This window comes from Podarcis muralis, chromosome 4, assembly GCF_964188315.1.
Source record: "Podarcis muralis chromosome 4, rPodMur119.hap1.1, whole genome shotgun sequence".
Taxonomy (NCBI): Eukaryota; Metazoa; Chordata; class Lepidosauria; order Squamata; family Lacertidae; genus Podarcis; species Podarcis muralis.
In genome coordinates this window covers 77,655,770-77,682,344 of record NC_135658.1, presented here as the reverse complement: position 1 = coordinate 77,682,344, position 26,575 = coordinate 77,655,770, and the positions used below count along the sequence as shown (strand labels likewise).

The 26,575-nt window shown below is 45.4% G+C and overlaps 1 protein-coding gene across 1 annotated transcript in view; it reads left to right on the top strand.

Annotated features, from left to right (window-relative positions):
* Nucleotides 1–1,973: 1,973 nt before the first annotated feature.
* Nucleotides 1,974–26,575, top strand: part of UXS1 (UDP-glucuronate decarboxylase 1) — a 40,856-nt gene continuing 16,254 nt past the window's right edge. The window contains exons 1-7 of the mRNA XM_028727970.2: nucleotides 1,974–2,245; nucleotides 12,634–12,661; nucleotides 14,845–14,893; nucleotides 16,196–16,239; nucleotides 17,315–17,375; nucleotides 22,946–23,126; nucleotides 25,649–25,753. Coding sequence (XP_028583803.2) covers nucleotides 2,146–2,245; nucleotides 12,634–12,661; nucleotides 14,845–14,893; nucleotides 16,196–16,239; nucleotides 17,315–17,375; nucleotides 22,946–23,126; nucleotides 25,649–25,753 — 568 coding nt within the window. The 5' untranslated portion in view covers nucleotides 1,974–2,145. The remainder of the gene's footprint in view (nucleotides 2,246–12,633; nucleotides 12,662–14,844; nucleotides 14,894–16,195; nucleotides 16,240–17,314; nucleotides 17,376–22,945; nucleotides 23,127–25,648; nucleotides 25,754–26,575) is intronic.

Here is a 26,575-nt window from a genome sequence, read left to right as displayed (position 1 = left end):
TTGGGCAAAGGCACACTTGTTTCATGAAAAAAATATCGAGGCACACCACCATTACAGCCCCGTGACGTCAGCGCGCAGCGTCACGCCGGGAGGGACGCACGAAAGTGTAATAGGAACAAATAAAGAGCCTATGATTTATTGGGGGGAAAGAATACGGGCATTCATTCCGAAGCTCTCTGCTGATCTCATCAAGCAGCTACACCTTGCCCTCAGGCTGCTGGCACTGAGGTCAGGACACGGCCTGCGCTGGGGCTCCCAACAGTGTGTAACAGCCAATGCCACCCCAAAACAGCCAATGCTATTTTATTTCATTTATATCAGGGGTAGGCAACCTAAGGCCCGTGGGCCGGATGCAGCCCAATTGCCTTCTAAATCTGGCCCGCGGATGGTCCAGGAATCAGTGTGTTTTTATTTATAATGCATTTCTGGGTTATTTGCGGGGCATAGGAATTTGTTCAACCCCCCCCCCCCCCCCAAAAAAAAAATATATTCTGGCACACATCTTCTGAGGGATGGTGGCCAGGCCCATGGCTGAAAAAGGTTGATGACCCCCAATTTAAATCCTACCTTTACCCCAAGGAGCTAAATGAGACATGCATAGCTTTCACCCTCAACCCACTTCTAAAAACCCTGTGATGTAGGTTAGATGCCAAGCTCAAGGTCACTCAGAGAGCTGCCTGGCTGAGTAGGGATTTGAACCGTGGTCTCCTCAGCCCAAATCTCCACCCCACACTGGCTCTTTGCCCAGACCAACAGTATTGCCGGCTGGGGCTTCCTGGCAGAGGCCAAGGCCTCATTCAGCAGAATGGTCAGAAGGACACTCCACATCCGGTGGCATTTTTAAGTGTGTGTATTTATATGTATATGTATATGCACACACACACACACCATCTCAAGAGCAGCCTCGCCCCAATTAAGTCTCTGCAGCCCAAAAACTTAAGGCACCAAGTTCATAAAAGCTCTATTTTTATTTTTAAAGGTAGTTAGAAGGTACAGCGCCCACGTAGCAGCCCCTGTGTGGAGAGCCGGGTCCAGGCTGGCAAAATAAAGCCACAGCGGAAGCCCCGGGAGTGGAGGCACCCAGCGCTGCCATCCTGGGCGGAGGGGTGGGGGCTCCCGGATGTCGGTTGCGGGCGGCCGCCGTGTGCGACGGAACCTGGCTCGGGCTGAGGGTCGGTTGGGGAACGAGGCTCCTGGCGCGGGAGATTCTCCTCCCCCCCCGCGTACTCACCGTGAGGCAACGCCTCCCCGCACTCGAATTGGACCTGGAAGCGGAGCGGGTGGCCGAAGGGGCTCAGGTTCTCCAGCAACGAAACTCCTCTTTTCCCCCCGCCCGCCTTGCCTGCTTCCTTCTCCCTCTCAAGCCCAAACGCCGAAAGCCCACTCCCCACGCGCCGCCGGCTTAACGACGGAACGGCGGAGCCACCAATCCCCGCGCGGCGATCGGAGACGCCGCAGCCAACCCCCGAGCTTCGCGCCTCGGCTCCCCCGCCTACTCCTCGCGCGCGGCCACGCCCACCGCTCCCTCCGCCAATCCGCCTTCCCGACTCTGTCCCTGGCGGGAGCTAAATCTAAACAATCTAAGCTTCCCCCGCCCCAGCCCCACGCCTGGCGGTGGGGGAATAAATTTTTCCCCCTTTATTCCCCCCCGCCAATTTTTCCCGCGGCACACCAGGCAAGGTCTCACGGCACACTAGTGTGCCGCGGAACACCGGTTGGGAAACACTGCTCTATCCACTCCTAATCTGAAATTCCCCACCAAAGCCAGCGAACCCTCGAGGCAGGAAAAATAAATAAATCACAATGTCTCCTCTTCCCACGCATGCGCAGTAAGCCAGCGTGACCTCACGCCCTTCCACCTCCGCGTCATCTCCTTCCCCTTCCGTCGTCTGGAAATAGCGGGCCGAGCCCGGCGAGGAAGGAAAGGAAGAGCCGCTTTGCCCGTGTGCGCATGTGCGTCGTCGTCGCGGCCGGGAATTGGCTATCTTCCGTCGTCAGCGGCTGCCGCTGCTGCCGCTGCTGGTGGCGCGGCGCTCCGGGGACGCCGGCGTCGTGTTTTGGGCATATCCTTGGCGGCGCCTGAGCTCCGTCCGCTGCGCCCCGGGCCTCCCTGTGCCGCCGCCGCCGCCGCCCGCCCCGCCGGGGATGCTGAGCAAAGGGGCGCTGCAGCGCGTGCTCTCCGCCGTCAACAGGAGGAGGAGGATGAAGCTGCTCATGGGGCTCGCCCTGGTCGCCTACGTCGCCTGTAAGTGCCCGGGCAGGGTGGGTGGGTGGGGGCTCCCATTCATTCGCCTCTTCCCAAAATGGAGGGGGGTCACCGCGCGCTTTCCCTCGGTTTTTCATTTTTGCAAATTGCAGCAGCCGAAGGGTTGCACCAAACGCTGGAAGGGAGGGAGGGAGGGAAGCGACATGGTGGGGAGACAGATGTGACATAGCAATTCCTCCTTCTTTTTTTTTTGCAAAAGGTTCTCGGGGGGGGGGGTGGAGTCAAGAGTTTCTGGTGGAAGTTTGCAAAGTCCCCGTCGCTTCTTTGCGTGTTTCTTTTTCAGCGGCAGCGGGCAGGAGGGAAACCTCATGATGGCGCTTTCTGGTTGGGGGGTTTTTTGGGGAGGGGGTGTTGCCCAAACTTCAGCAAAGTCTAAAAGCAAAATGCCCCAAACCTCCGACCGTGAATGTGCCTCCAGGTTAGGCCCCAAGTCCGTATTTGAACACTGACCAGAGTGTGCTTTGAGATTTTGTGGTGGGTGGGTGTGTATTTGGCAGTGGAGAGTAGCTTCTCTGTGTTCTCAGGTGATGGCAGTGTAATAATTATGTCTACTCAGGAGTAAGTCCTGATAAATTCAAAAAAGGTAAGTGGAGTCTGCATCGTAGGCCGAGTCAAACAAAAAGATAGTTGTGTCCTGTGTTTAAGATTTGTATTAACCACAGCTGTGTCTCTTTTTGGCTGGGAAACCTAATAAAAACATTCTGCTGCTGGTTCTCTGAACTAAACGAATGGCTTGTTCACAGGACCTGTTTCCAGTGTCCAGGCTTATATTCTCTCTCTTTCTCTCGTCACCTGCCCCCCTCCCCCTGCCAGGATTGCATTGTGGCAAATGTCCATCTCACCACCACAAGCAGGGTTAGCAGAAGGTATCGGTCAGTTTGAGGATCTTTTCGGAAACATGCTGGAAACTGAATGGCGCGCATAAGGAGGCTCCTTCTAGACTAAGGCCAGCTTGTGGGCTTTTTCCACGGTGGTGTGTGTGCACAAATGTCACGACAGTAGATCCTGGTGTTTTGTACCATTGCAAATATCGGGTTTGACTGGTAGCGAAGTATCTGGCATTGTATGTGCAAAAGAAGAATCGGATGACCTGTCAGCAAGTAAGCACAGTACAACCTGTAAGCACAGTGCCAATCTGTAGAAAAAGTTGGCCGTGTTTGTCTTGGCGTCACATAGGCTGAGGAGAACCTTGTATGCCATCCTGACGCCATGGAGGCAGGGCACTGTAAAAGTGTAATAAAGAGAAATGGCAATTTTTCGCATCCCACAAATAGTTCACAGCCTGAACTAATTAAGTAACAACTTGTACTTTAATTGACCTTGCTGTGGCTAACCTTTTCAACTCTGCTACTGCCTGAAGAGGTTTTCCACAGAGGTTTGCGCAGAACAAACGCACAGAGGTTTTGCGCAGAGGAAACGTACTGGACAGGCAGATATTCCACACATGTTTTGTAACATGAAGGCTGAAGCAGCGAGGAAGTTGAACATATATCCTGGGAGAACCCTCTTGTCCAGCGTTCCCCAACCAAGTCCCCTTCGGATGTCGTTGGACTAGAGCTCCCATCATCCCTCACCATTCCCCACAGTGGCTGGGGCTGATGAGAATTATAGTCCAAAATATTGGAGGAACAACAGATTGGAGAAGATGGATATAGCCAGGGCTTTTTTTCCAGCTGGAACTCAGTTCTGGTACCTCTCAGGTGGGTGTCATTGTCTTTATAAGAGAACAAGGGAGGCATTCATGGTGGGCACCTCTTTCTCGAAAGACAGCACAGGATATAACCCACAGGGCTAGATCAGGCAGGTGCCGTCCCCATGGTCGGCTACTGAAGTGATCAAAGATCAAACCCGAGGCTTTCTGCATGCAGATCATCTGCTTTCCCACTCAGCTATAGTTTAACGTGGGCCTTGCTTTAGAGTCTGCACACTTCAGCACTGACATGGCTCTGTTGTTTTTGCTGCGGAAGGAAGGCAAGAGTCCATTTCTGCTTTAGATAACAGTGGTCAAATCCCTGAATGTGGTGGCAGTGGAAGGAAGTAGTACAATAAAATACAATATAGTATTTAAAAGCAACAAAAATACAATTAAAAATCAATATAAATATTTAATTTGATGTGCTGTTCCTTTTTTCTTCTTTAACCATTAATCCACAGACACCATGCGGACCATCTGAATGACGCTTGTGGAATAATGATGGTCCAAACCATGGGCCACAGTTCGGAAACCTATGGTTTAGGGCTTTTTGCACATTCAGGCTTACACATTTCAAGGTTGCAATACAGGCACGTCTGATGCACTATCTTGTTGCACTGATAAGGAGCGAGGAGAAAATCCCCAGAGCTTTCCTGGTGGCTCATAGCAGTTTTCCACTCCGCTTAAATGGAGAAACAAACAACAGTCCAGATAGAGCAGTAGGCAAACTAAGGGCACGCTCTAACTTGCGTAATACAGTGTCTCCAGGGTTTCCTTATTTAGGGGCATTGTAGTCATTTAATGTAAGGACAAGCCCTAGGGCTTCAGCTTATTGCTTTAACTGGTGAAGTAATGCTTACATTCTAAAGTATGTTGTAGACATCGCCTCTTGTCTTGGGTGGCCCAGAAAGGCCTAGAAATATTTGAGTAAGTGAGTGGGTAATGAAAGAAAGTATTTGAGTGTGTTTGTTGAAAGTGTGCCTCAGGTTCATTTCAGCTACTTAACTGGCATAGCCTATGTGTGTAGCGGAATGGGCTTGCAATCTTCAGCAAGGTGTGTTAGTAGTTACAATTGCTGCACATTCGAAAACTCCTGGTATTATTATTAATAATAGTAATTAAGAATAGAAATGTTTCACAAACTAGTACACATAAGCAAGAGGGTGGAGATGTGGAGGAGGGACTTGTATTTCTTGTCCCTAGTTATGGTGCAAACAATATCCACTTGGTGCCTAAGATGCTGACTAGTTTTGTGACACCGCTCCCATCCAGCCCGCCACGCAAGTGTTCAATTATAACTGGGTGTTTTTTTTATGGACATTCTATAATTTGTGTAAATTGCTTAGAGATTACGGGTGGTTAAACAGTATGTAAATTCCCATGAGTAAATAATATTCCCCATAGCAGTCACAATAGTATGCCAGCTAGGCAAAAAGCGTTGCGCTGTCAAAGGCACAAAATATTTCACTTTTGAGTGCTCAGAAACTGTTACTCGGCAATAAAAGCATTTATTTTAAAGAACTAACGCCACAAATTTCTGTTGGTAGCACAGAATCCAAAAGGCCATTGAGGTGAACTTTTAAGTTCCTCTGGAATGGTTGCAGTCTCAGTAGCTTAACTCCAGGTAGTAAATTATGTGTTACTAAGCGGGTGGCGCTGTGGTCTAAACCACAGAGCCTAGGGCTTGCCGATCGGAAGGTCGGCAGTTCGAATCCCCGCAACGGGGCGAGCTCCCGTTGTTCAGTCCCAGCTCCTGCCAACCTAGCAGTTCGAAAGCATGTCAAAGTGCAAGTAGATAAATAGGTACCGCTCTGGCGGGAAGGTAAACGGCGTTTCCGTGAGCTGCTCTGGTTCGCCAGAAGCGGCTTAGTCATGCTGGCCACATGACCTGGAAAACTGTCTGCGGACAAACGGCTCCCTTAGCCAGTAAAGGGAGATGAGCGCTGCAACCCCAGAGTCGTTCGCGACTGGAGTTAACTGTCAGGGGTCCTTTACCTTTTTAAGGGAGGAATAATCATCGCTGACTGATGTTCTATATATTGTGTTGTTTTTCTGTGTATGTTTGCTTTGTGAGGGATTGGCCCCGGAGCAACAAATAAAAATTTTCTGAAAGGGTGATACGTTTTGTTGTTGCTGATTTTCTTCAGTTCTCTGTAGAAGTCAGATAACGCTTAAGTGCAGTAGCTTTTAATAGCTGAGAAGATCGATCCAATTCTGCAGGTTGATGCGCTGGCAATAGCTGTCTTGATGCTTCCTTGAAAAATGATTAAGTGGTTTTGTGGCAATGGCCTATCTCCCCCCCCCCCCCCCAATTTCAGCATTGCCATTACAGGCGTAGTTCTGTGGGTGATTCATATTTGGAATATGGTAAAATATTAGCACTGACATACTGAAACAAAAAACTAGGTGCAGTTCATCCAAAACAAAGGCATTATTTAGATTCTAAGGAACGTGTACTTGTAGCTGAATGTTTTTCAGAGCCACCAAGGTAGCCTCTGTACCAGAGCAAGGCTGAAATCCAGGTTCAGAGGTGTCTAGTTAATGCACTACAGTGGGTAAAATATTGCCTGCCAAGTCAAAGAGACAGAGGGTGGGATTCAACTAAATGCGTCCCATCAGCTCACGGATTTCTGCTTGTGCAGTGGGACTTTTACTTTTCTCCCCTGCCAGCATGTCCCCACACCTGCCCCAAATGTGCTCCAGGGGGTTGGAGTGAACCCCTAGAACAGATTTTGGGGGGTATGGGTCGGGGAAGAGAGAGACAATGTTCCGAGGTGCAAGCAGAAATCATCGCACTGACAGAACGATCACCCAGCGCTAAGGTGGATTGTCATCAACTTTAAAGCGAATGCTTGCTTGCTGAAGCTTGGAGCATAAAACCAAACTTAATCTTGGCCTTCATGGAAAGTATATCATTTTTTGACACGTCTGCTCTCAAAGATAGGTGCACCATGACTTAGTCTGGTGTGGGTAAAGTGCCTGAAATTGTAATGTGTCTAATTAACTCTTATGGTTCTGTAATTAAATCGTGACAGGAACAATTGGCTCATTGTCCGCTGTAGTTAATGGTAAAATGCAGCTAATGGATTCACAGGCAGGGCTTTAAGGGCGGGTTGGTGGCTTTGAAGTTTCTTGAAGTTAATAAAAGAATTGCCTTTCTGTTTATGCAACCCGATAGGGTCTTGTGACTAAATATCAGCTCGATCAGAGTAACTGTTGCCACAGCATTTGTTTGAGCTTTTGTTTCCAGTGTTTTCCGTCAAACAATGCACACCCGTTTGGCCAGAATGGAGTCGTTTAGAACTATGCAGCAAGGCAGTTTTTAAGGTAGAAAAAATAAATAAATAACTACACTGCTCCCCTCCCACCTCCAATACGTGGTATAGCATGTGAAGCAAAAATTTGTGTACTTTGGATGCTTTCCTGCTTTCCCAGTTATTGCCCATTAAAGGGACCCATGACCATTAGGTCCAGTCGTGGCCGACTCTGGGGTTGCGTGCTCATCTCGCTTTATTGGCCGAGGGAGCCGGCGTACAGCTTCCGGGTCATGTGGCCAGCATGACTAAGCCGCTTCTGGCGAACCAGAGCAGCGCATGGAAACTCCGTTTACCTTCCTGCCGGAGCAGTACCTATTTATCTACTTGCACTTTGACGTGCTTTCAGACTGCTAGGTTGGCAGGAGCAGGGACTGAGCAACGGGATTCGAACCGCCGACCTTCTGATCGGCAAGTCCTAGGCTCTGTGGTTTAACGCACAGCGCCACCCGCGTCCCACGCCTTCCCAGTTATTGCCCATTAATTACTCCCTATTGATCACCCATTTCCTCTTTTCAGACTGCTAAATTGCTGTGTTTCTCATTAGCTGGCTTCTCTCACCTACATCAAGAGAGTTTCTGGCAGCTGCCGTTGGTTGCATCCAGAAGGTGTGGCGTCCGTTGTAAGGTCCTACAGTTTTGGTGCTGTTGGTGGGACACGTTTAAACATTTTCAGCATTGCCTATGCCCGATTCTCATGAGCACTTGTGCGTGATCTGCTTGCAGGCATGCTTTCGGCTCTCTTTCAGCGGATCTATTGCTCCTGTGCATCGTTCCCTTCTTAATTCACACGAATGATAAGCCTCCTAAAAAGCGAGTGTGGGCAGAGCGCAAGAGGGAATCCTTACCTGGGGTTTTAGTTCATTTCAGTTACGTTCACTATATCTGTGCCTCCTTTGAAACGAAGTGCTTGTTCATCTTGGCTTGGAGGCTTCTCGCATTAGCAGATAAAAAACCACCTGTCTTTGGTATCTCTTTCCAAGTGTCTCCAGCGTGTAGCATTTCTCCCCATCTTTGGCTTCCATGCTCCCACCCTGGGACTCACTGCTTGAGTCCACTGCATGCCCTTTGGACAACCATAGACATTTTTGCCACCAGTTCTTGAGAATGATTCATCCCTAAGTAGACAGCTCACCAGCTTCTGTTGCCTTTTCCTCCAAGGATCAGTTTAAAAGCTGTTCTATCACCTTTTTCATTTTAAGCACCCATCAGCCTTAGAAAATACCATATTTTCCCATGTATCAGACTGTTTTTTCCTTTAAAAAGCATGCTAAGAAGTGGGGGTCGTCTTATACATGGGTAGTACATAGGGTGGACGTTTGATTGGTTGCTACCACGTCTGTCAGCAGCTATTGCACGTGTGATTGGTTGCTGCTTCAATGGGTGGTGTTGATTGGCTGACACTCAGGCAGTTGGGCAGGCAATTGGCAGCTTCTGCTGGCGATGGGACAGATGGGAGGCAGATTTTGCGACGTGTGTGGGTGAGCGATTTTCGGCATCCCCCCTAAAGAAAAGCTCAACCCTGACTATTCCCTCCCCCAAAAAGTTTAACAACCCTGTGCCATCTTCCCCCATTTTCTTAAACCTGAGTTCCTAAAAATAGGGGGCGTCTTATACATGGGGGCGTCTTATAGCTGGAAAAGTACGGTACTTCGATTCTGCGAAGGATGCACATTATTAGGAAGGCATGCTTAAAATCTGGGGCAGGTTTGTTGATTTGTTCCCATGGCTCTTGGCAACCCGGCTGGCTAGCAACCAGTCCATTAAGTGTGTCTTGTGTAGTGAATGGGCCTTGGAAGTGTGTGGACATGCCCTTAAGGCAAATTAAGGTCACTGAATAAATGCTTTGTGGTGTGTGGGTGTTTGTGTTCTGTGCACTCCTCAGGGCAACTTGCAACAATTTTAAATTACAAGGCCATAGAACATACTAAAATGCACACACACACACTGTTCAAAGAAGCTTAATCAGGTATCAAAGAATTTGAATGTTTACTGTGTCTGGATTCAGAATACTGTATATTAAAGAGAAGGTTGGAATTGTTGCTTTCTTTCGCACATAATGGTCAGCTTGTTAAATTTATAAAGCCATCATCGAAAGAATAAAATCACACTTTACTGAAGATGGTTATTTCAGTTTTCTCCCATATTTTCTTAATAGTTTTAAAGTAATTAAGTGTTTCTGGGTGCTCTTACTGTGATCAGTAGCTTAAAACAACAAACGATTTTTAAAATGCAAGAACACTAATTAAAATGCATTTGATACTATTTTCTCTGTAGACAAATAAGAAAGAGCTAGCATTCTGTTTTCAGTCACATTCACAGCCAGAAAGTGTTTGGAAGCTTGCTTGCATTTCTTGTATATCTTTAAGCCACTCATCCATAGTAGAACTTAATGGTAAATCATCACGCAGTGTAATATGCCACGTGCTGTTATTCATCTGAGTTTGCATTTACCTAATTTTAAGACCTGCCAAGGAGCAGATGATTCTGTCCTGATATGTAAAACCATAGAATTCAAAGAAGGCGAACTCCCACCCCTAATGACTGTATATCTGAGTTTCTAACACAGCCTGGCAGAGACATTCCTTTCCACCCAGAACTGCAATAGTATGGAAAAACCCACTCCCCAGCTGGTTGGCAGAGGAGCAGGGGTGGGGTGCTCTGTATCTATGGGACGCCGATGGCGTTGTGGTCTAAACCAATGAGCCTTCTTGGGCTTGCCAATCAGAAGGTTGGTGGTTCAAATCCCCGCGACGGAGTGAGCTCCCGTTGCTCTGTTTCAGTTTCTGCCAACCTAGCAATTTGAAAGCACGCCAATGCAAGTAGATAAATAGGTATCACTGCAGCGGGAAGGTAATCGGTGTTTCTGTGTGCTGTGGTTTCCGTCACGGTGTTCTGTTGCCACCAGAAGCGGTTTAGTCATGCTGGCCACGTGACCCGGAAAGCTGTCTGTGGACAAATGGCGGCTCCCTCAGCCTGAAAGCAAGATGAGCGCCGCAACCCCATAGTTGCCTTTGATTGGACTTAACCGTCCTGAGGTCCTGTACCTTTTTTTGCTCTGTGTCTTCACGTCTGTGCTCTGCACTCATGTCTGCATGCACAAGAGAGAATGTGGGGTAGCTGCTCCCACTTCTGCTTTGGCCATTCTCTCTCACCACCAGGAGGTGGGTTCTTGGGAAGCATTGGCCAACAGCGAACATGGCCGTCAGCCGGAGAAAGGAGTTGGCCACTCTTAACGATACGTAGAATATTTCCATGTGAAACCACTAAACGAGAAAGCACCCAGGGAGTAAGACAAATGCTTCAGAAACATCCATTCCTCACGAAGAGAAATGGGCCCCCCGCCCTCAGTGGCTGTTGACGGTCAAAATTTCAGTATAGTACTGGCTAAAATAGGCACACAAGGACGCGGGTGGTGCTGTGGGTTAAACCACAGAGCCTAGGACTTGCCGATCAGAAGGTCGGCGGTTTGAATCCCCATGACGGAGTGAGCTCCTGTTGCTTGGTCCCTGCGCCTGCCAACCTAGCAGTTCGAAAGCATGAAGTGCAAGTAGATAAACAGGTACCACTCCAGCGGGAAGGTAAACGGCGTTTCCGTACACTGCTCTGGTTCGCCAGAAGCGGCTTAGTCATGCTGGCCACATGACCCGGAAGCTGTACGCCGGCTCCCTCGGCTAATGAAGCGAGATGAGCGCCGCAACCTCAGAGTCGGTCACGACTGGACCTAATGGTCAGGGGTCCCTTTACCTTTGCCTTTACCAGATACGAAAATGAGACCCAGCTCTCAGGTTTTGTAAACTGAAGAGGCAATCTGCACAAGGGAGGTGCAGAGGAGAAAAAACACAGAGAAGAGAACTGCGTTTGACAGTGCCAGAATAAATTATGGAACTGTAAGCAGGCATTTGTATCTATCTGACATTCTTCCTTGACTACAATGGTGTGAGTTCCTGAGGGGGGTGAAGGTGACTTTGGTCTTCTGGCCAGCAGCAGAAACCGAAGCTGCTTCACACCTTGCAATTCTTGGAGCAGCTGGGGTTCTTTGTGGACAAGGAACCCGATGTCTGGGGCCAGACTGGCATTTATTTTACCTCATGAGTTCTTCCTCCCAGGGGTCCTTGTTCTTCTGGACCAGGAGCAGGGGACACCAGGCGGTAAGGATTGAATTCGCCACCACCCCCTACTCTCTTCACCAGCTCTGCTTTGCCCCTGAAGCATTTCTGCCAGGTTGGAATGGGTCCTTGAACTGGCACAATGCCTCTTTCTTGGGTGATGAGAGAGATTGGTGTCAGTGCGTATGGAAGCTAGCTTACTGTGCAGAGCTGAACAGTTACATCCATTGCACTGCCTGCTCTTGTCTCTGTGCCGCCACCCCTCCCCGGCATGTTGACCCATGGAAGGTTGCCCCTCTCTGTCTTATCACAGATTTGTAGAGTGGGAAGAGACCACAAGGCTCATCTAGTCCAACCCACTGCAATGCAGGAATCTTTTGCCCAATGTGAGGCTCAAACCCACAATGCTGAGGTCAAGGGTCTTCATGGCTCCCCTTTCAAACATGATGTGTGCTCAGTGGGGCATGTGATGCGGGAAAGTGGAAAATCAAGGACCATTTAGTTTGCTAGAGGATTTCTATGCATATGGTACTTCTGCAGATAAAATAACTTGTAACCTGGTGGTATCTAGTCATATCTGATGGCTTTTTTCTGGTGTTCCGCCGCCTGTGGGAAGCTTCACAGAATAGTCTAGTATGATTGTTGTATGTGATGATAATACAGTGGTACCTTGGGGTACAGACGCTTCAGGTTACAGGCACTTCAGGTTACAGACTCCGCTAACCCAGAAATAGTACCTCGGGTTAAGAACTTGGCTTCAGGATGAGAACAGAAATCGTGCTCCAGCGGCACGGCAGCAGTGGGCTAAAGTGGTACCTCAGGTTAAGAACAGTTTCAGGTTAAGAACAGACATCCAGAATGAATTAGGTTCTTAACCCGAGGTACCAGTGTATACGTGTTGTACGTTATTTCCTACTTGGAAACCTTCTGTGAAGTAATTTGTTTGCGAAGGAGAAGTATATTAAGCACATCCAGATTTGGGCTACCTGAAGCTCGTTGCAGCTTGAGATGCTGAATGTTTTCCTGACTGTGACAATTAACATTCAGTACTTTGGGAGGACTAATTATTTTGGAATATTTCACCATCCCAATAGTCCTATAATCATTTGATATATACAGTATGACTTGTTTTCTGGAATACCTGCTCTTACCCTAATGAAGCTCACCTCGTTAATACCTGAAATGAATGTCTTCTGAATTGATTTAAAATATTTTCAAGCAACACTAATTCATTCTTCTTCTTTTCCCACAGCTGTATGGGGAAATGTACTCAACATGAGGTAACAACGAGTGCTTCTTTTTTCCCTTTTGTATGTCTGTGAGGATGTGAAGCAGAATTATTCTTTCTGTCAGAACAACAACAACAAAAAGTATCTTTTCCCTCAACCTTCCTTTCCTTCTTCCATGGAATGGAAGATAACAGGAAACATTCAGTTTCTCTGATTAAAAATGTTGTCGTGAGCCACAAATTTTTGGCATGAGAAGAAAAAAGTGGCAATTGAAAATGGGTAGGCCCATCCACAAGTGTGGGACAAGGCCCTATAACTATTCTTCCCTCCCACACTTTATTGTCTCTTTCCCTTTCTCCTTCCTGGGGTGTAAACTCGGGAACAACAGTGGTATATTTGTCATTAGTGAAGGCCCTGCATGCGTCCTACAGGAGCATTTTTTATGCTGGAGATAATATATGAGTGGCGTGCTGCTGTTTTTGAAAGGAGCGTGCCTCTTTGAGCAATATCTCTGTTGGGATTAGCCATGCAAATGTCCTTCAGAAGTTTATCAGAGTGGGGAAGAGATTGTCGCTGTCGTCTTTGCAAAAACTTTGGGCCTTGTCCAATGTTAACCATTCCATTCACTCTACAGACTTGTGCTTGTCTAATGAAACTTCTTTCTCTTCTTCCTTTTCACCCTCAAAAATCTGCTCCAGGGGATTGTCTGGAGCAGAATTTGTGGGTGTGCAGGAAGAGGAGGGGGAGAATAAATCCTGTCTGTTTGCATAGTGCTAGATACAACTCTATATCTTTGGCTCCCTCTGCCCCAATTCTTTTGTGTGTGCTTTGTAGTCAGTGTTCCAAAAAGCTTTATCAATTATTACGAGATTGCATTCAGCAGAACTGTGTTTCTGAAAATAACTGTATGCTCCTTCCAAAGAAAGAAAGAAAAAGGCCACTCCTGCTTCCTGTTGTAAGTGGAGAGTCAGATTGGATTACTCCATTGGTAAAAATAAACATTTACCGGTGCTAATCCTGTGGCTGAAAGTGAGCAGGGTTCTTTGCTGTAGAAAATCCATATAACTGTGTGGGTTTCATAGGCTCTGATTGTGTTATCAGTACTTGAAACCCGTAAGATTAAACAAGTTCGGCTGAGGATGTGGTTTCACCCAGTGAACCTTTTCTACAAATGACTCTTAAGGTAACAAAACAGTTTTAACTCTGGAGTAGCTAACCTCTGGCCCTTCAGAAGTTGCTGGACTCTTGACTCCCTATATCCCCTGCCAGCACGGTCAGCAACTGGGGATGATGGGGGGTTGCAGACAACCACTGAGGGCCAGAGGTTAATCACTCCTGGTTTAATTCTTTTACTCCAGAACAAGGGCATATATAGCCACAGGTTTCTGGTGTATGAAAGGGCACAGGATTGACTTGTAACTTTCAGGGGCTTCCCACACTTTTTATAGAGCATCATATCTGGGATAGCATTTATGCAAAGGTGTGCATGACCTAAGCTTCAGATCACACACGGCATTCTATGTGCAGGAGTTGGGTCTGCATGAACCCAGGAGTTTTTCTTTGTGCATCCTACATGCTATGCAGCTGTGTCAATGCGTTTCCCCAAACTTGGGTCTTCCAACTGTTGTTGGACTACAACTCCCATCATCCCTGGCTAGCAGGACTGGTGGTCAGGGATGATAGGAGTTGTAGTCCAACAACAAGAAGTTTGAGGAAAAACTGACCTTTGTTGTGAAACAATCCTTACAGTTTACAAACATGGGAATACTTGTGGAGGGTTTTCCTCCTCTGGTGTTTTTTCCATGTAGGGTTTCCCAACTAAGTTTTGCACTAAGGTGTGGCAGAAGGAATTGGAAGTTGTTATTGGATTCTATCTCGCATCATCCCTGACGATTGGCTATACTAGCTAAGGCTGATGGGAGTTGGAGTCCAACAACATCTGGAGGTTCCCCATCTCTACTGTAAGTCTGCAACTTACACTCATTTAACTTGTGTCCATTCAGTTTTACGTGCTTAGCATTGTTTTTTTAAACAAAATTTAAAAGGGGGGCGGGCCTCTGGGAATGGGAGACTTTGGCAATCCCACCCAAAATTGCACCCAATGACTATGCCCAATTTTAGCTTTAGGTGCGATCCCCGTAAAGTCACCCCCATGGAAATTGAGGGCTTACTCTATCTAGCTGGTGGATCTTTGGCCATTTTTAAAGTTTTCCTTATGGTTTTCTTCCCAACAGGTCTATCCAGGATAATAGTGATCAGAAAGTAGAAAATAAGATTGAAGAGGTCAGTATGCTGGATAATCCAGTATTATAATCCTTGCTTTCCCCACAGTCAGCATTTGCAGACTTCCACTGTTTTCCTTTCGTTGTCGGTCTTCTTTCCTTTCAATTCTGTCCCCTCGGTGGAGCTGCCACTTTTATTTTTCTTCCCTTCAAATGTTGGCAAAGCTCACAACCATTCAGCTCCACGCCAGTGTGTTGCTTTGTAGATGTCTTCCTTTAACATTCATACTTTGAGACCCTACTTGTTAGTTGTAAATAATAATATATATAAAACAATTTCTGTTTACCCTCACCATATTCTCAGCCTTTGTGGGTGGGTAGTAACACATTCATGTGTTCGTAAAATATATAAACGCAGTAATAATGCAACCAAAATAAGGCAACCTCCTTCTCTTTCCACACCAAATGTCTGCTCCCAGTGTATGTCAGGATTGAAATGGGTCGTGGGAGTAAAATGCTGGTTTCCTGTTGGCATTCTTTATCTTGGTTTCAGTGCTGCTAATATGCAGCTAACTGCAGCATCCACCCCTCAATTCTTTATGGCTGTGTCATCTTGTAAAGCTAAACTAAACCATGGCTTAATGTAACAATGGAAGAATGGTTGTCAAAATTAATGGACTTAGCTGAGATAGCAAAATAGATATGTTTAATCAGGGGAAAGTCAGTGTTAACATTTACTAAAGATTGGTTTTAAATTATTGTACCCCACCTTACTTGTGCTGGTCTATAAGGATTTGATTATGACTAAAGATTGGAAACCTCTCATAGACTTTTGTGTGAAAAAAAGGAAATAATGACGCTTGAAGATAAAGCTTGTTCATAGAAAGTGGTTTTGTTGGGTGTTATATTGGAGTGGATGAAGTGAATATTGTTTATATATAGCAGATGAAGAATCAGAAGTTCTTTAGTTTCTGAGCTTTATCTTTTCTATTTTCTCTATCTATTTCTTATTATCTGTCTTCTTTCTTTATTCTTTTTCACTATGTCTTTATCTTAAGTTTTGTATTTTTCTCTATGAACACTTTCATTTTAAATAACAAACTATGGCTTAATGTGAAAGTGCTGGTTCCCAAGGCGGCGATAGCATCTACTTTGCTTTTCCCTTGTGCTTTAGACCGATGTTGCAACTAAGCCAGAGTTTGGCATAGGGTATTGTCTGAACCCAGGATCACAGTCAAAGCTCTCTCTTCTCTTTTAACTATGATCTGTAGTTTAAAAACAAATCTTGATTTGTTGTTCTTGTGGGGAAATATATTGATGCAAGGAAACCACACTGGGTGTTAACTGTCGCTTTTGCCTTTAGGTTGTTGCGCCTTTAAGAGAGAAGATCCGAGAACTGGAGAAAAGGTATCTTCTAAAAGCCACAGCGACTGAAATGGCTTCAGATAGATGTTACATAGGGCATTGGGGACACAGTGAAACCTTGCTTGACCCCACAGCACAGCAGCAGTGGAGCAGACCATAGCTCGCTTAATGCAACTCTTTGGAAATGGTTTTGCAGGTAGTGACAGATCAAGGAGAATTAACTAGGGCACACTCCCCTGTGTGTCTCTCAGTGCTGGAGCAACCAAAGCTGTGTCGGTGCTGAAACCAGGTTGAAATGAATGAATGCAAATTTTCTTGATCTAAGTGTGACTATGGTTGTATGGCTACAACCTTCTCGAGTACCTTTGCCGAATAAAGGATATGTTAATGACTGGGAGGTAGCTGTTTAAATCCTCAACAGTCTAGGGAGTTTTAAATTATTATTTTTTAAAGTCATCGTGAGCTAGATATTTAGAACTGTCACCACCTTCTCTCCCCGCCTCCCTTTCATTGCATGTTTATATTTAAAAGTAGCCTAAAATAGAATGTACTATTGCAGACTGGTGGTACATCTGGCATCCGACACTGTGTACCAATGAAGCATTTTGTATTCCTGTTTTCATCCAGGAAGATAAGTGAGAGAAGCTGCAGATCAGTTCACAGTGTAAACAAAGAACTTGTGCTTTATGCCACGGCATTTGATATTAGTAACTTCTAAGGAGGCTATAATGTTTGATCACCTAAGTCTAATGTTGGATACAACTCCGTACAGTAGCACCTCGGGTTACATTACCCTCGGGTAATGTAAACTTCAGGTTGCGAAAGCGGCAAACCTGGAAGTGTTTTGCCGCACATGCGTGCACAGAAGCTGTCTACCGCTTCTCCTTGGGTTGCGAAAACCTTGGGATCCAGCCGGACCTCCGGAACGGATCCCATTCACAACCAGAGGTACCACTGTACTAATTCATATGTATTGGCTTCCAGGACTTAATGGTCTGTGATTCTCTTATGTAATGTTTACTGGGCATCGTAGGATAAACACATGTGCCAGTGATAAGTCTTCCAGCTTCAATAAGGTTTAAAATTTCTCATTCTTCCATTTTGAAATGTTTCATAGTTTTACTCAGAAGTACCCGCCAGTGAAGTTCCTATCCGAAAAGGATCGTAAAAGAATTTTGGTAAGTTGGCAACTTGCTCAGAACTAATCAGTGACCTAAATTTCTGCATAGGTTTATTGAGAAGAAACAACAAGCTGGCCGTTCTCTTTATGGCATGGCACACATTGAAAAGAAAATTCAGTGTACTTGTGTTAGCTTTTTAGCTCTTCCTAATTTAATTTTAAATTTTGGACATAGTCCTAAGGATGGCATCATTAAGAAGCAATAATCAATATTTGAGTACCCAATTCTGGACTGAGCACCCAGACACTGTGGTATTGTTGAAGCTAAGTTGGCATGGATTGTGTGCTAAGAGAAGCCACAGGAAACCTCAAAAAGGGGTAGAAAAATAAAAGATGACAAATGATTCCTGTGAAGGAGAAAGTTTGTTAGAAAGAACATAGGTAAAGGTAAAGGTACCCCTGCCCGTACGGGCCAGTCGTGTCCGACTCTAGGGTTGTGCGCCCATCTCACTTAAGAGGCCGGGGGCCAGCGCTGTCCGGAGACACTTCCGGGTCACGTGGCCAGCGTGACGAAGCTGCTCTGGTGAGCCAGCACCAGCGCAGCACACGGAAACGCCGTTTACCTTCCCGCTATAAAGTGGTACCTATTTATCTACTTGCAATTAGGGGTGCTTTCGAATTGCTAGGTGGGCAGGAGCTGGGACCGAAAGATGGGAGCTCACCCCGCTGCGGTGATTCGAACCTCCGACTATACGATCGGCAAGTCATAGGCACTGAGGTTTTACCCACAGCGCCACCCGCGTCCCTTAGAAAGAACATAGTTTTCGGTATTAAAAAGCAAATTCAAGCAACAGACTTTAACTCAGAATTTGAGGGAGTGATGCTCTTACTGGCATAATTTTTCAAAATATGTGCTGCATGCTGGTCCTTGCTTTGACTTACTTCAGCAGTCTTGCTTTTCCAGTGTGGTTTTTTTCATTTAATAACAATATTTATATGCTGCCCTATAGTGGAAAGTTTGGGTGGCTAACAGTAAATGTAAAACAAAACCATAAAATAAAAGATTATAATGAAGACAGCAGCAGAGGCTAAAAGCAATGTGCTCTCAGAAGCACCAGAAAATAGAAACTCTGAACATCTCCAGTAATTTCAGATTTTTGGAATGTTGAGATTAAAAGATTACAACACCTGAAGAAGTATAAAGGTCTTCAACTAGTGCTCAAAGGAGTGCTAAGTAGGCACCAGGCCTTGGGGATGACATTTTTTAATGGGGTGCCACCACTGTAAAGGCCCTCTTCCCTCCACAATAACCATAGTGAATAGAAATTCAGCAGTGGGGCACCCTGGAAAAGCTGGTAGCCGTTTGAAGATGCACAAATGCAAACATACTCTCAAGGTATATTGAATTAGTTGCCAAAGTTTGTGGTGGCAGCTTGGATGGTTTCTAAAAGGCTTAGACAAATCTGTGAGTGCTGTAAGCTGTGGCATCGGAGGCAGAGTAGCTGTGGTTGCTAAGTGCTGGAGACAACCTACTTCCGCCGTCCAGCTGTCTAGTTCAGGATGAAATTGCAAGGCAGAATTGCTTGCGTGAAAGGGACTTCATGCCAGAAGCAGTTTCAATCCTTTTTGTAATACAGCCATACCTTGGAAGTCTAATGCTTTGCCAGTCAAACGTTTTGGCTTCCAAAACCCGGAAGTGACTGTTCCAGTTTGCAAACTATTTTTGGAAGCCGAACATCCGACAGGACTTCCAGTTGGCTGCAGGAGCTTACTGCAGCCAATCAGAAGCTGCACTTTGGTTTCCAAACATTTTGGAAGTCGGATGGACTTCCGGAATGGATTCCGAGGTACGACTGTATATGCCTGTGTGCGTGTATATAGTCGTTATGCACACTACCTGCACATTCTTAGAAATAGCCACATGTGCATATATCACATGGCAAACTGCTACCACATGATGAAATTATTTTCTACATATAATAATATAATGATGCTGCTGCTGCTGCTGTAGTTTTCATTAAAGGTGAAAGTGAGCAGCTGATATCAGTAGAATTGCTCAGTGTCGAAACATCTAGAAAGCCGTTTGAAAAGTGAGCCACATGAACAGCTGACACCCATAGAAGAACGTTCGCTGTCTTGAATCTCTAAATCAGGGTTTCCCAAACTTGGGTCTCCAGCTGTTTTTGGACTACAACTCCCATCATCCCTAGCTAGCAGGACCAGTGGTCAAGGATGATGGGAATTGTAGTCCAGAAACAGCTGGAGACCCAAGTTTGGGGAACCCTCCACTAAATAATGTGTAGGAGCTGCAGACTGTAAATGCAGACCTGAAATATTCCTGGTAATTAAATGACATGGAAACTAATTGACTCTTAGCTAAGAGCAATGTGTTGGTCATGAACTTTCCGTTAAAGCTGTGAATCAGAAATTCTGTTGATGTTACTGTGAGCACAGCATTGGACTCTGATTAAAGATTTGGTGGTCCTTTGTCCTTTTGATAAGCACCCTGTTGTTTGATAGAACTGGAGCTTTGTAGTTTTGGTGGAGTAAACCTAATATGTAGCAACCCAGGATTTTTGTGAGGCTTTAAGAACGCTTTGACACCCTGATTCTAAACCCATTTACTTACAAGAAGACCCATTGATGTCACCTCTCCTGAATGTTCTTGTGTTCAGCCCTTAAATGCAGTCTGGGGAGAAGTGCAGGACTGTAAGTGCAGGATTTCTCAACCTAAGAGGCTGATCTTAAGCAGTGAGTGTTTGATGTGAGACAGCCGGGGAGCCCATATGTACTGTATGCAAAACTGAAGAAGAGAACGGTAACCCCCAGAAGGTTATTTTTATCAGGATGAAGATGCATATCACGCAGTTGCCTAGATTTCCTGAATGACTGTGTTAACCTTTAACAGGTTGTGTCAGTCAGAATGAGTAGCTTGTGCAGTACGTGTTCATCAGGAATGGTTTTTCAGGAGGTGTGGGGAAGCAGAAAATGGGATTCGGACGAAATCAGGAGCCCTTCTACTCACTTGGGATGCAATCCAATTGCTGTGGTGGTGTACAAGAAAGACACTTTCTTTTCATGAAGATCACATCAATAGATGGGAAGAACCACATTGTCAAGTAATTCAGTCAGTATAGGCAGTTCTGTGACTACTGTTAGTAGCCTCTGGTCTGGTATTGAGTGCAAATCTCTCGGGTTCTGATCAACAGCTGTTGGATCCATGGCTGGCCACTGTGAAGAAGCAAACTTTCTGTGATCCAGCAAACTTTCACTCTGACCCAGCAAAGCTGCTCTTAATTTACTGGGAAGGATGTAGTGCAGGCTTCCTCAACCTCGGAACTCCAGATGTTTTGGCCTACAACTCCCATGATCCCTAGCTAGCAGGACCAGTGGTCAGGGATGATGGGAATTGTAGTCTCAAAACATCTGGAGGGCCGAGGTTGAAGAAGCCTGGTGTAGTGGTTGCCTCACAACACTTCTAGAATGATTTGGCTTTGAATGCTAATTCATGAATGATCCTAGTGATGAGGTCAATGGGAGGCAGTTTCTTCCTTGAACACCACCCCAGCAATGCATGTGTAAAGGAACATAGGTGGGACCCACCCCAGAATAGGTTGCTCAGACACTTTAGGGCAGTGTTCCCCAACCTTGGGCCTCCAGCTGTTTTTGGACTACAACTCCCATCATCCCTCGCTAGCAAGACCAGTGGTCAAGGATGATGGGAATTGTAGTCCAAAAACAGCTGGAGGCCCAAGGTTGGGGAACACTGCTTTAGGGTATTGCTTCCTTTATGGCTGCCATAATTTGCAAAGTGATACATGGACTGAAGTATAACCCAGTCAATATTGTGAATGTAAAATCCAACCTTCTGAGATGTTGATGAGCTTAAAAGTGGGTGAAAGATTTCTCAATCTTTATTACATGGCTGGAGATCTATAGAGTCTCTTGCACACAGCTCTCTTACTGGTGACATTGTTCTCAGACATTTGAATCAAATAAGGGGAAAGTTAGATTTTAAATTGTTTGGCCTGTGAGGCAAGTAAAAAAAAAAGTTCTTGGTGTGTGTTTAAAAAAATATATGAATTCAGCAAATTTTATCCCCCCATTATGAAGTAAGGATCACCCTTGCAAATATATTAATTGACAAGCAAATAGCCAAGTTACTTCGTCGTTGGGAATGAACACACTTTTTCGGTAGCTGTAAGAGTCTTCCACTGTTAATTGTTCAAAGCGTTAGTAATCACTTGTAATCTCACAGCTGCTATTTGGATTGCCTTAGCGGAGTACCGAAATTGGCTGTTATGTAATTGACCCTTACAAAGTTGCCACATCAGACTGAAGCTCATTTGTTTTCTTCAGCGGTTCAATAGTGCTCGGTTATTTTCTACACCCTTGGAATGTTGTGTGAAATGAGCGAACTTTTAAGTGACACCAGCTATGGACCGAGTGACCTATAGTTCAGGCTCGCTGTCTGTGCACTAAGTTGATGAGAGACACTTGCAGGGAAGATTGCAGCGCAGGGAAAATACGCATTTGCTTAAAAAATGCATTCCTTTCTTCTGGATGCATTAACTTTCTCGAGGTCCTAACCCACATTGTGAAAACGAGGGTGTAGCAACGTTAAACTTATTCTGCTCTACTTTGGCATTTTCCATAGATTTGCCCAAATTGTGCTTCAGTCTGGTGATAACTGTGTCTGTGAAAACCTCCCCACCACTATGGAAAACACCCCCATGCATGGAAAACTAGGCTGTCAGAAAGATGTCCAGATCAACACTTTTCTCCCTTGATGTCTCCCCAGATATATGAAAGTTTTCCAGATGCAGAGAGGAGGTGTGGTTGTTGTTTTTTAAAAAAATGGGAGTAAGTCAAACAGGCAATCCCATCATCGCAACCACCTGCAGTCAGACATCCATTGGTATTTCTGGACATCTGCACCTGCCCTCTGAGTTAATCCACACCAGGAGTAGCCAGCCTGGTGCCTTGCAGATGTTGATGAACTTCAACTCCCATCATCCCTGTCCAAGGACTTTGCTGACTGCGACTGATGAGAATTGTAGTTCATCTGGAGGGGAACCACGTTGACTATACCTGGCCCAGACAGATCTGATTTAAGTAGAATGGGATGCAAACAACACTGCAGGAATGCTTGCTGTTTTCTCATCCATTATAGGAGGGAAGGGATTGTGAAAAGAAGCATGCATTTTGCATGACGGTCCTTGGTGAAAATCCTGTGTGGATCTTCCCTAGTTTTCCTTATTTCCATTTATTCTGGTGAATTTAGGGTGGTGTGGGATAAACCTCTGTTCCTTGAGTTTGGAACATGCTATTTTACCTACCTAACAGGAGGCATCATCCTTAACTTTTGACCTCCCGGGAACAACTTTGAGTCTCACAAATTCTGTGGTTGCATGAAGCGAGGAGTGAGATGTATCTATTACTACTCTGAAGCTGAATTTAAAACAAAAACAGAGTTATTTTTTCACTCCCCTGCCCCTATCAAGATGTACAAAAACAAAACAAACTCTGAAAGCTGCTGTTGATTTCATTTCATGTTTGTGGACTTTTTGTCTGGTGTTTTCCTTTTAAAAGAGAAGAAACATTTATATGCAAACTGTCCTAATGCAGATAACTGGAGGAGCAGGGTTTGTGGGTTCTCATCTTACTGACAAACTAATGATGGATGGCCATGAAGTTACAGTTGTGGACAACTTCTTTACGGGCAGGAAAAGAAACGTGGAACACTGGATTGGCCACGAGAACTTTGAACTGATTAATCATGATGTCGTAGAGCCCCTCTACATTGAAGGTGAGTCCCCCCCGAGAGGACACAAGCTGGGCTGCTTCATGCATGAACACTGTTTCTGTCGTCTCGTAAATGGCCACCTCTGTATGGCTGGCAAATTCTGCCGTTTTCCTTAAGTCCACATGCTTCTGGGAGCATGGAAAGTACCACTGCCCTCACGGGAATTGGGCAGCTGAGAGGACCATGGGCGATATCACAGTGTTGTACCCCACAAAGTTTGCCTGTGAGCACAAGGGCTTCTGCTTCTGCCACAGAACTCCCCTCCCCTCTCCTTTCCCCATGGGCCTCCTGCAGCCCCCCACCTCACCTCACCCTCAATCTGATGGGGCATTGTGAGGAATTCCTGCATTAGATTCGGACGACATGGGGAGGAGACAGAGAGGAAGTTTTGTTGCGCAAATGAGATTCCTTGCACAACCGGAACAACTTGGTTTGAGATACCCCGTGATACCAGGGACACATTGAGGCTAGACATCTTACTTTTTTTGAATCTGATTAATTTCAGGCACTTTCCAGGTTTAATCCAATTTAAAATTGGGTGGGAACAGCGGGGAAGGGCTATTTCCCAACCACCACCGCACCCCAAAATTCATTCACCTGCATCTTGACATCACAAGTACATAATACTGTGCTTCCTCAGTGAATTCAGTGAAGTCACACTGGAATAAAATTGCTTGTGGATGTACTTGAGTTCTCGAATCTGCTTATTACAATGCAAGTGGGCTTAGGAAACGTGAGAACAGGTTCCAATTCTGTAACACCCTCATGGTCAAGCAATTACAGAGGTTGGGCTGTTTAGTTCTGTGCTGCCTTCCCTTCCCTTTTCACCCATGCTGTTTTCACACTGTGACAATATGGGTGAAATTAAAAAAACAACAACAAACGGTGCCTAGAATACTAAACTCAGCCATTACATGGTGTGAATGACTTAATCTGTGGGCACCTGGTGAAAAGATCACAACTGCTTACCTCCTTCTCTTGACCTGTTGCTGTGAGCTAAGCCATGGTTTGACTTAGCGTTATGTCTGAACCCATGCTTGTGGCTTATTTTCCCCAGGCAAACTATGGGTAGCAACCCAGCTTGCGAATTTTCTCAACTGAACTAAACCATGAGCCTCGGTTCTGACATAACACTAAGCCAAAACATGGCTGCGTTCACAGCTGTGCAGTAACTAACATCAGGAGTGGAAGAGAAGCAAAGCGCACCCACTCTTTTCACTGGAAAGCCCACACATTTGATTGTTCATGCTATAAGCTATGGTTTGGCTCAGTGGTACTTACAAACCAGCATGTGAGCGTTGGAATAATGCTATATATGTTACCTTTTGAGGTTACACATGCCACAGGCATGTTTTGCCTCCTTTGCCCTCACAGTACAGGTACTACAAATACACAGTGCAAATATATTTACAGATATTGTCAAGTTGAGTGAAAAATACATGAAATAAGTGCTTTTTATAAGCTGGAGTTATTTCACTAAGGCTACAGAACTTCATGAATCTTTATCTAAATGTACAGGAGGCACACACTGTCTTGAGAAGCGGGGGAAAAACATTTGCCATGATTGCAAGACTATAATATAAACGGGGGTTAATAAGATTCTCCACCTATCCCAGACTCCAGTTTAATTAGATCCCCTAACGACTTTGTTTCTGGATCATGAGGGTGTAGCTGTGCAGTTGGAATTTGCTAATGGTCTACAACACCTCCCTCGTACAATCAAATGCTTTTGGTTAAATAATACCAGTGGGACGTTATTAAACTGGCAGCCTGTTTTTAGCACGCAATTTCAGCCTTGGCTGGGTATGAATTATATAGTTTCTTTTTGTTGAGTATAATGAAAGGCAATTCCGGTGTGACTCTCTCAACAAGAAGATACTTCACAGTTCAAAGTGCTTGCTGCGTGTCTTTGACAAGGAAAAAACCCCCATAGAATGCGGAAATCACATAAGCCTGTTTAAATGGCACCCTTAGAACTGACTAGCCAAACTCTATAAACAAAGATTTCTCTGTAAAATTGTTTTGAAAGTCAGCTTTCATCCCAAAACGTTAAAAAGAAACCAGCGATAACCCATAAGGATTAAGTTAGTATTAGAAAAGTTTTTCAATAATTTTTGCATCGCTTCAGTATAATTGGATGAGAATTTGTCTAGGGGAACAATTCAAACCTAAATCATTTGTATGTGAAATGGGATTTGGAATAAATATTTAATTGGTTGTACGTTCCGAATGGAGTGGTGTTTTTTCTCCTCTTAAACTAAAAAAATGCTATATTATAAGTTTATATTCTCATCATTTATACCCCTCTTCCTAGTTCTGCACCCATAGGAACATGCTCATTGCATGCTTCACCTCTTTAACATATTCTTTGCTGAGTTTGAGATTTGACTAGCGTGAGGTCCAAGAGATCTGGCATGGTGGAAGTGTCCCTGAATACCTACAACTCCTTTCCCCCTTTTTTAATCTCCCAACTAAGTTGGTGTAAAATAAACGCTCTTCTCTCTTTTTTCATCATTGTTTCGCAGTGGACCAAATTTACCACCTGGCCTCTCCAGCTTCCCCTCCAAATTACATGTATAATCCCATCAAGACGCTAAAGACCAACACCATAGGGACGCTGAACATGTTGGGTGAGTCAGTGAATGAAATAAGCAGCTTGACGTTCATTGAAATGGTACGGTGCATCACTGCTGACTTTTACTGGAGAAAGGCGCAGCATCCTGATTCCAGATGTTTGCACCTGTATGTCTGTTTGTAAATGACTTAAATATTCTTTAGAAACACCAGCAGGGCATTCGTTTTTGCTTCAAGTTGGTATCCCTACGTGAAGCTAAGTACTTGCATGCCAAAACAGCAAGCCTTAGGGCAGGGGTGAGGAACCTGTGACCTTCTGGAGTTTGTTGGGCTCCAGTTCCCATCTACCTTAGCCAACATGGCCAGGGATAGTAGGATTTGTAGTCCAGCCATCATGACTAATGGCCAGGGATAATGGGATTTGTAGTCCAGCCATCATGACCAATGGCCAGGGATAATGGGATTTGTAGTCCAGCCATCATGGCCAATGGCCAGAGATAATGGGATTTGTAGTCCAGTCATCATGGCCAATGGCCAGGGATGATGGGATTTGTAGTCCAGCCATCATGGCCAATGGCCAGGGATGGTGGGATTTGTAGTCCAGCCATCATGGCCAATGGCCAGGGATGATGGGATTTGTATTCCAGCAGCATCTGGATCTACACAGTTTCCTTATCCCTAATTTTAAGGGAAGTCAAACAGTATATTTTTGCTATCTTTCAGTCCCAGGGTAGCCACTTGAACAAGTGTGATGGGGTGAACCAGAGATATGCCCAGTGATGCGGACTGATGTCATTACAAAGAAGATATTCTTGGCACTTGAGGATAGTGCAGGATATTTGCCACAGATAACTTCCTATACCACCTCAAGTCACTTT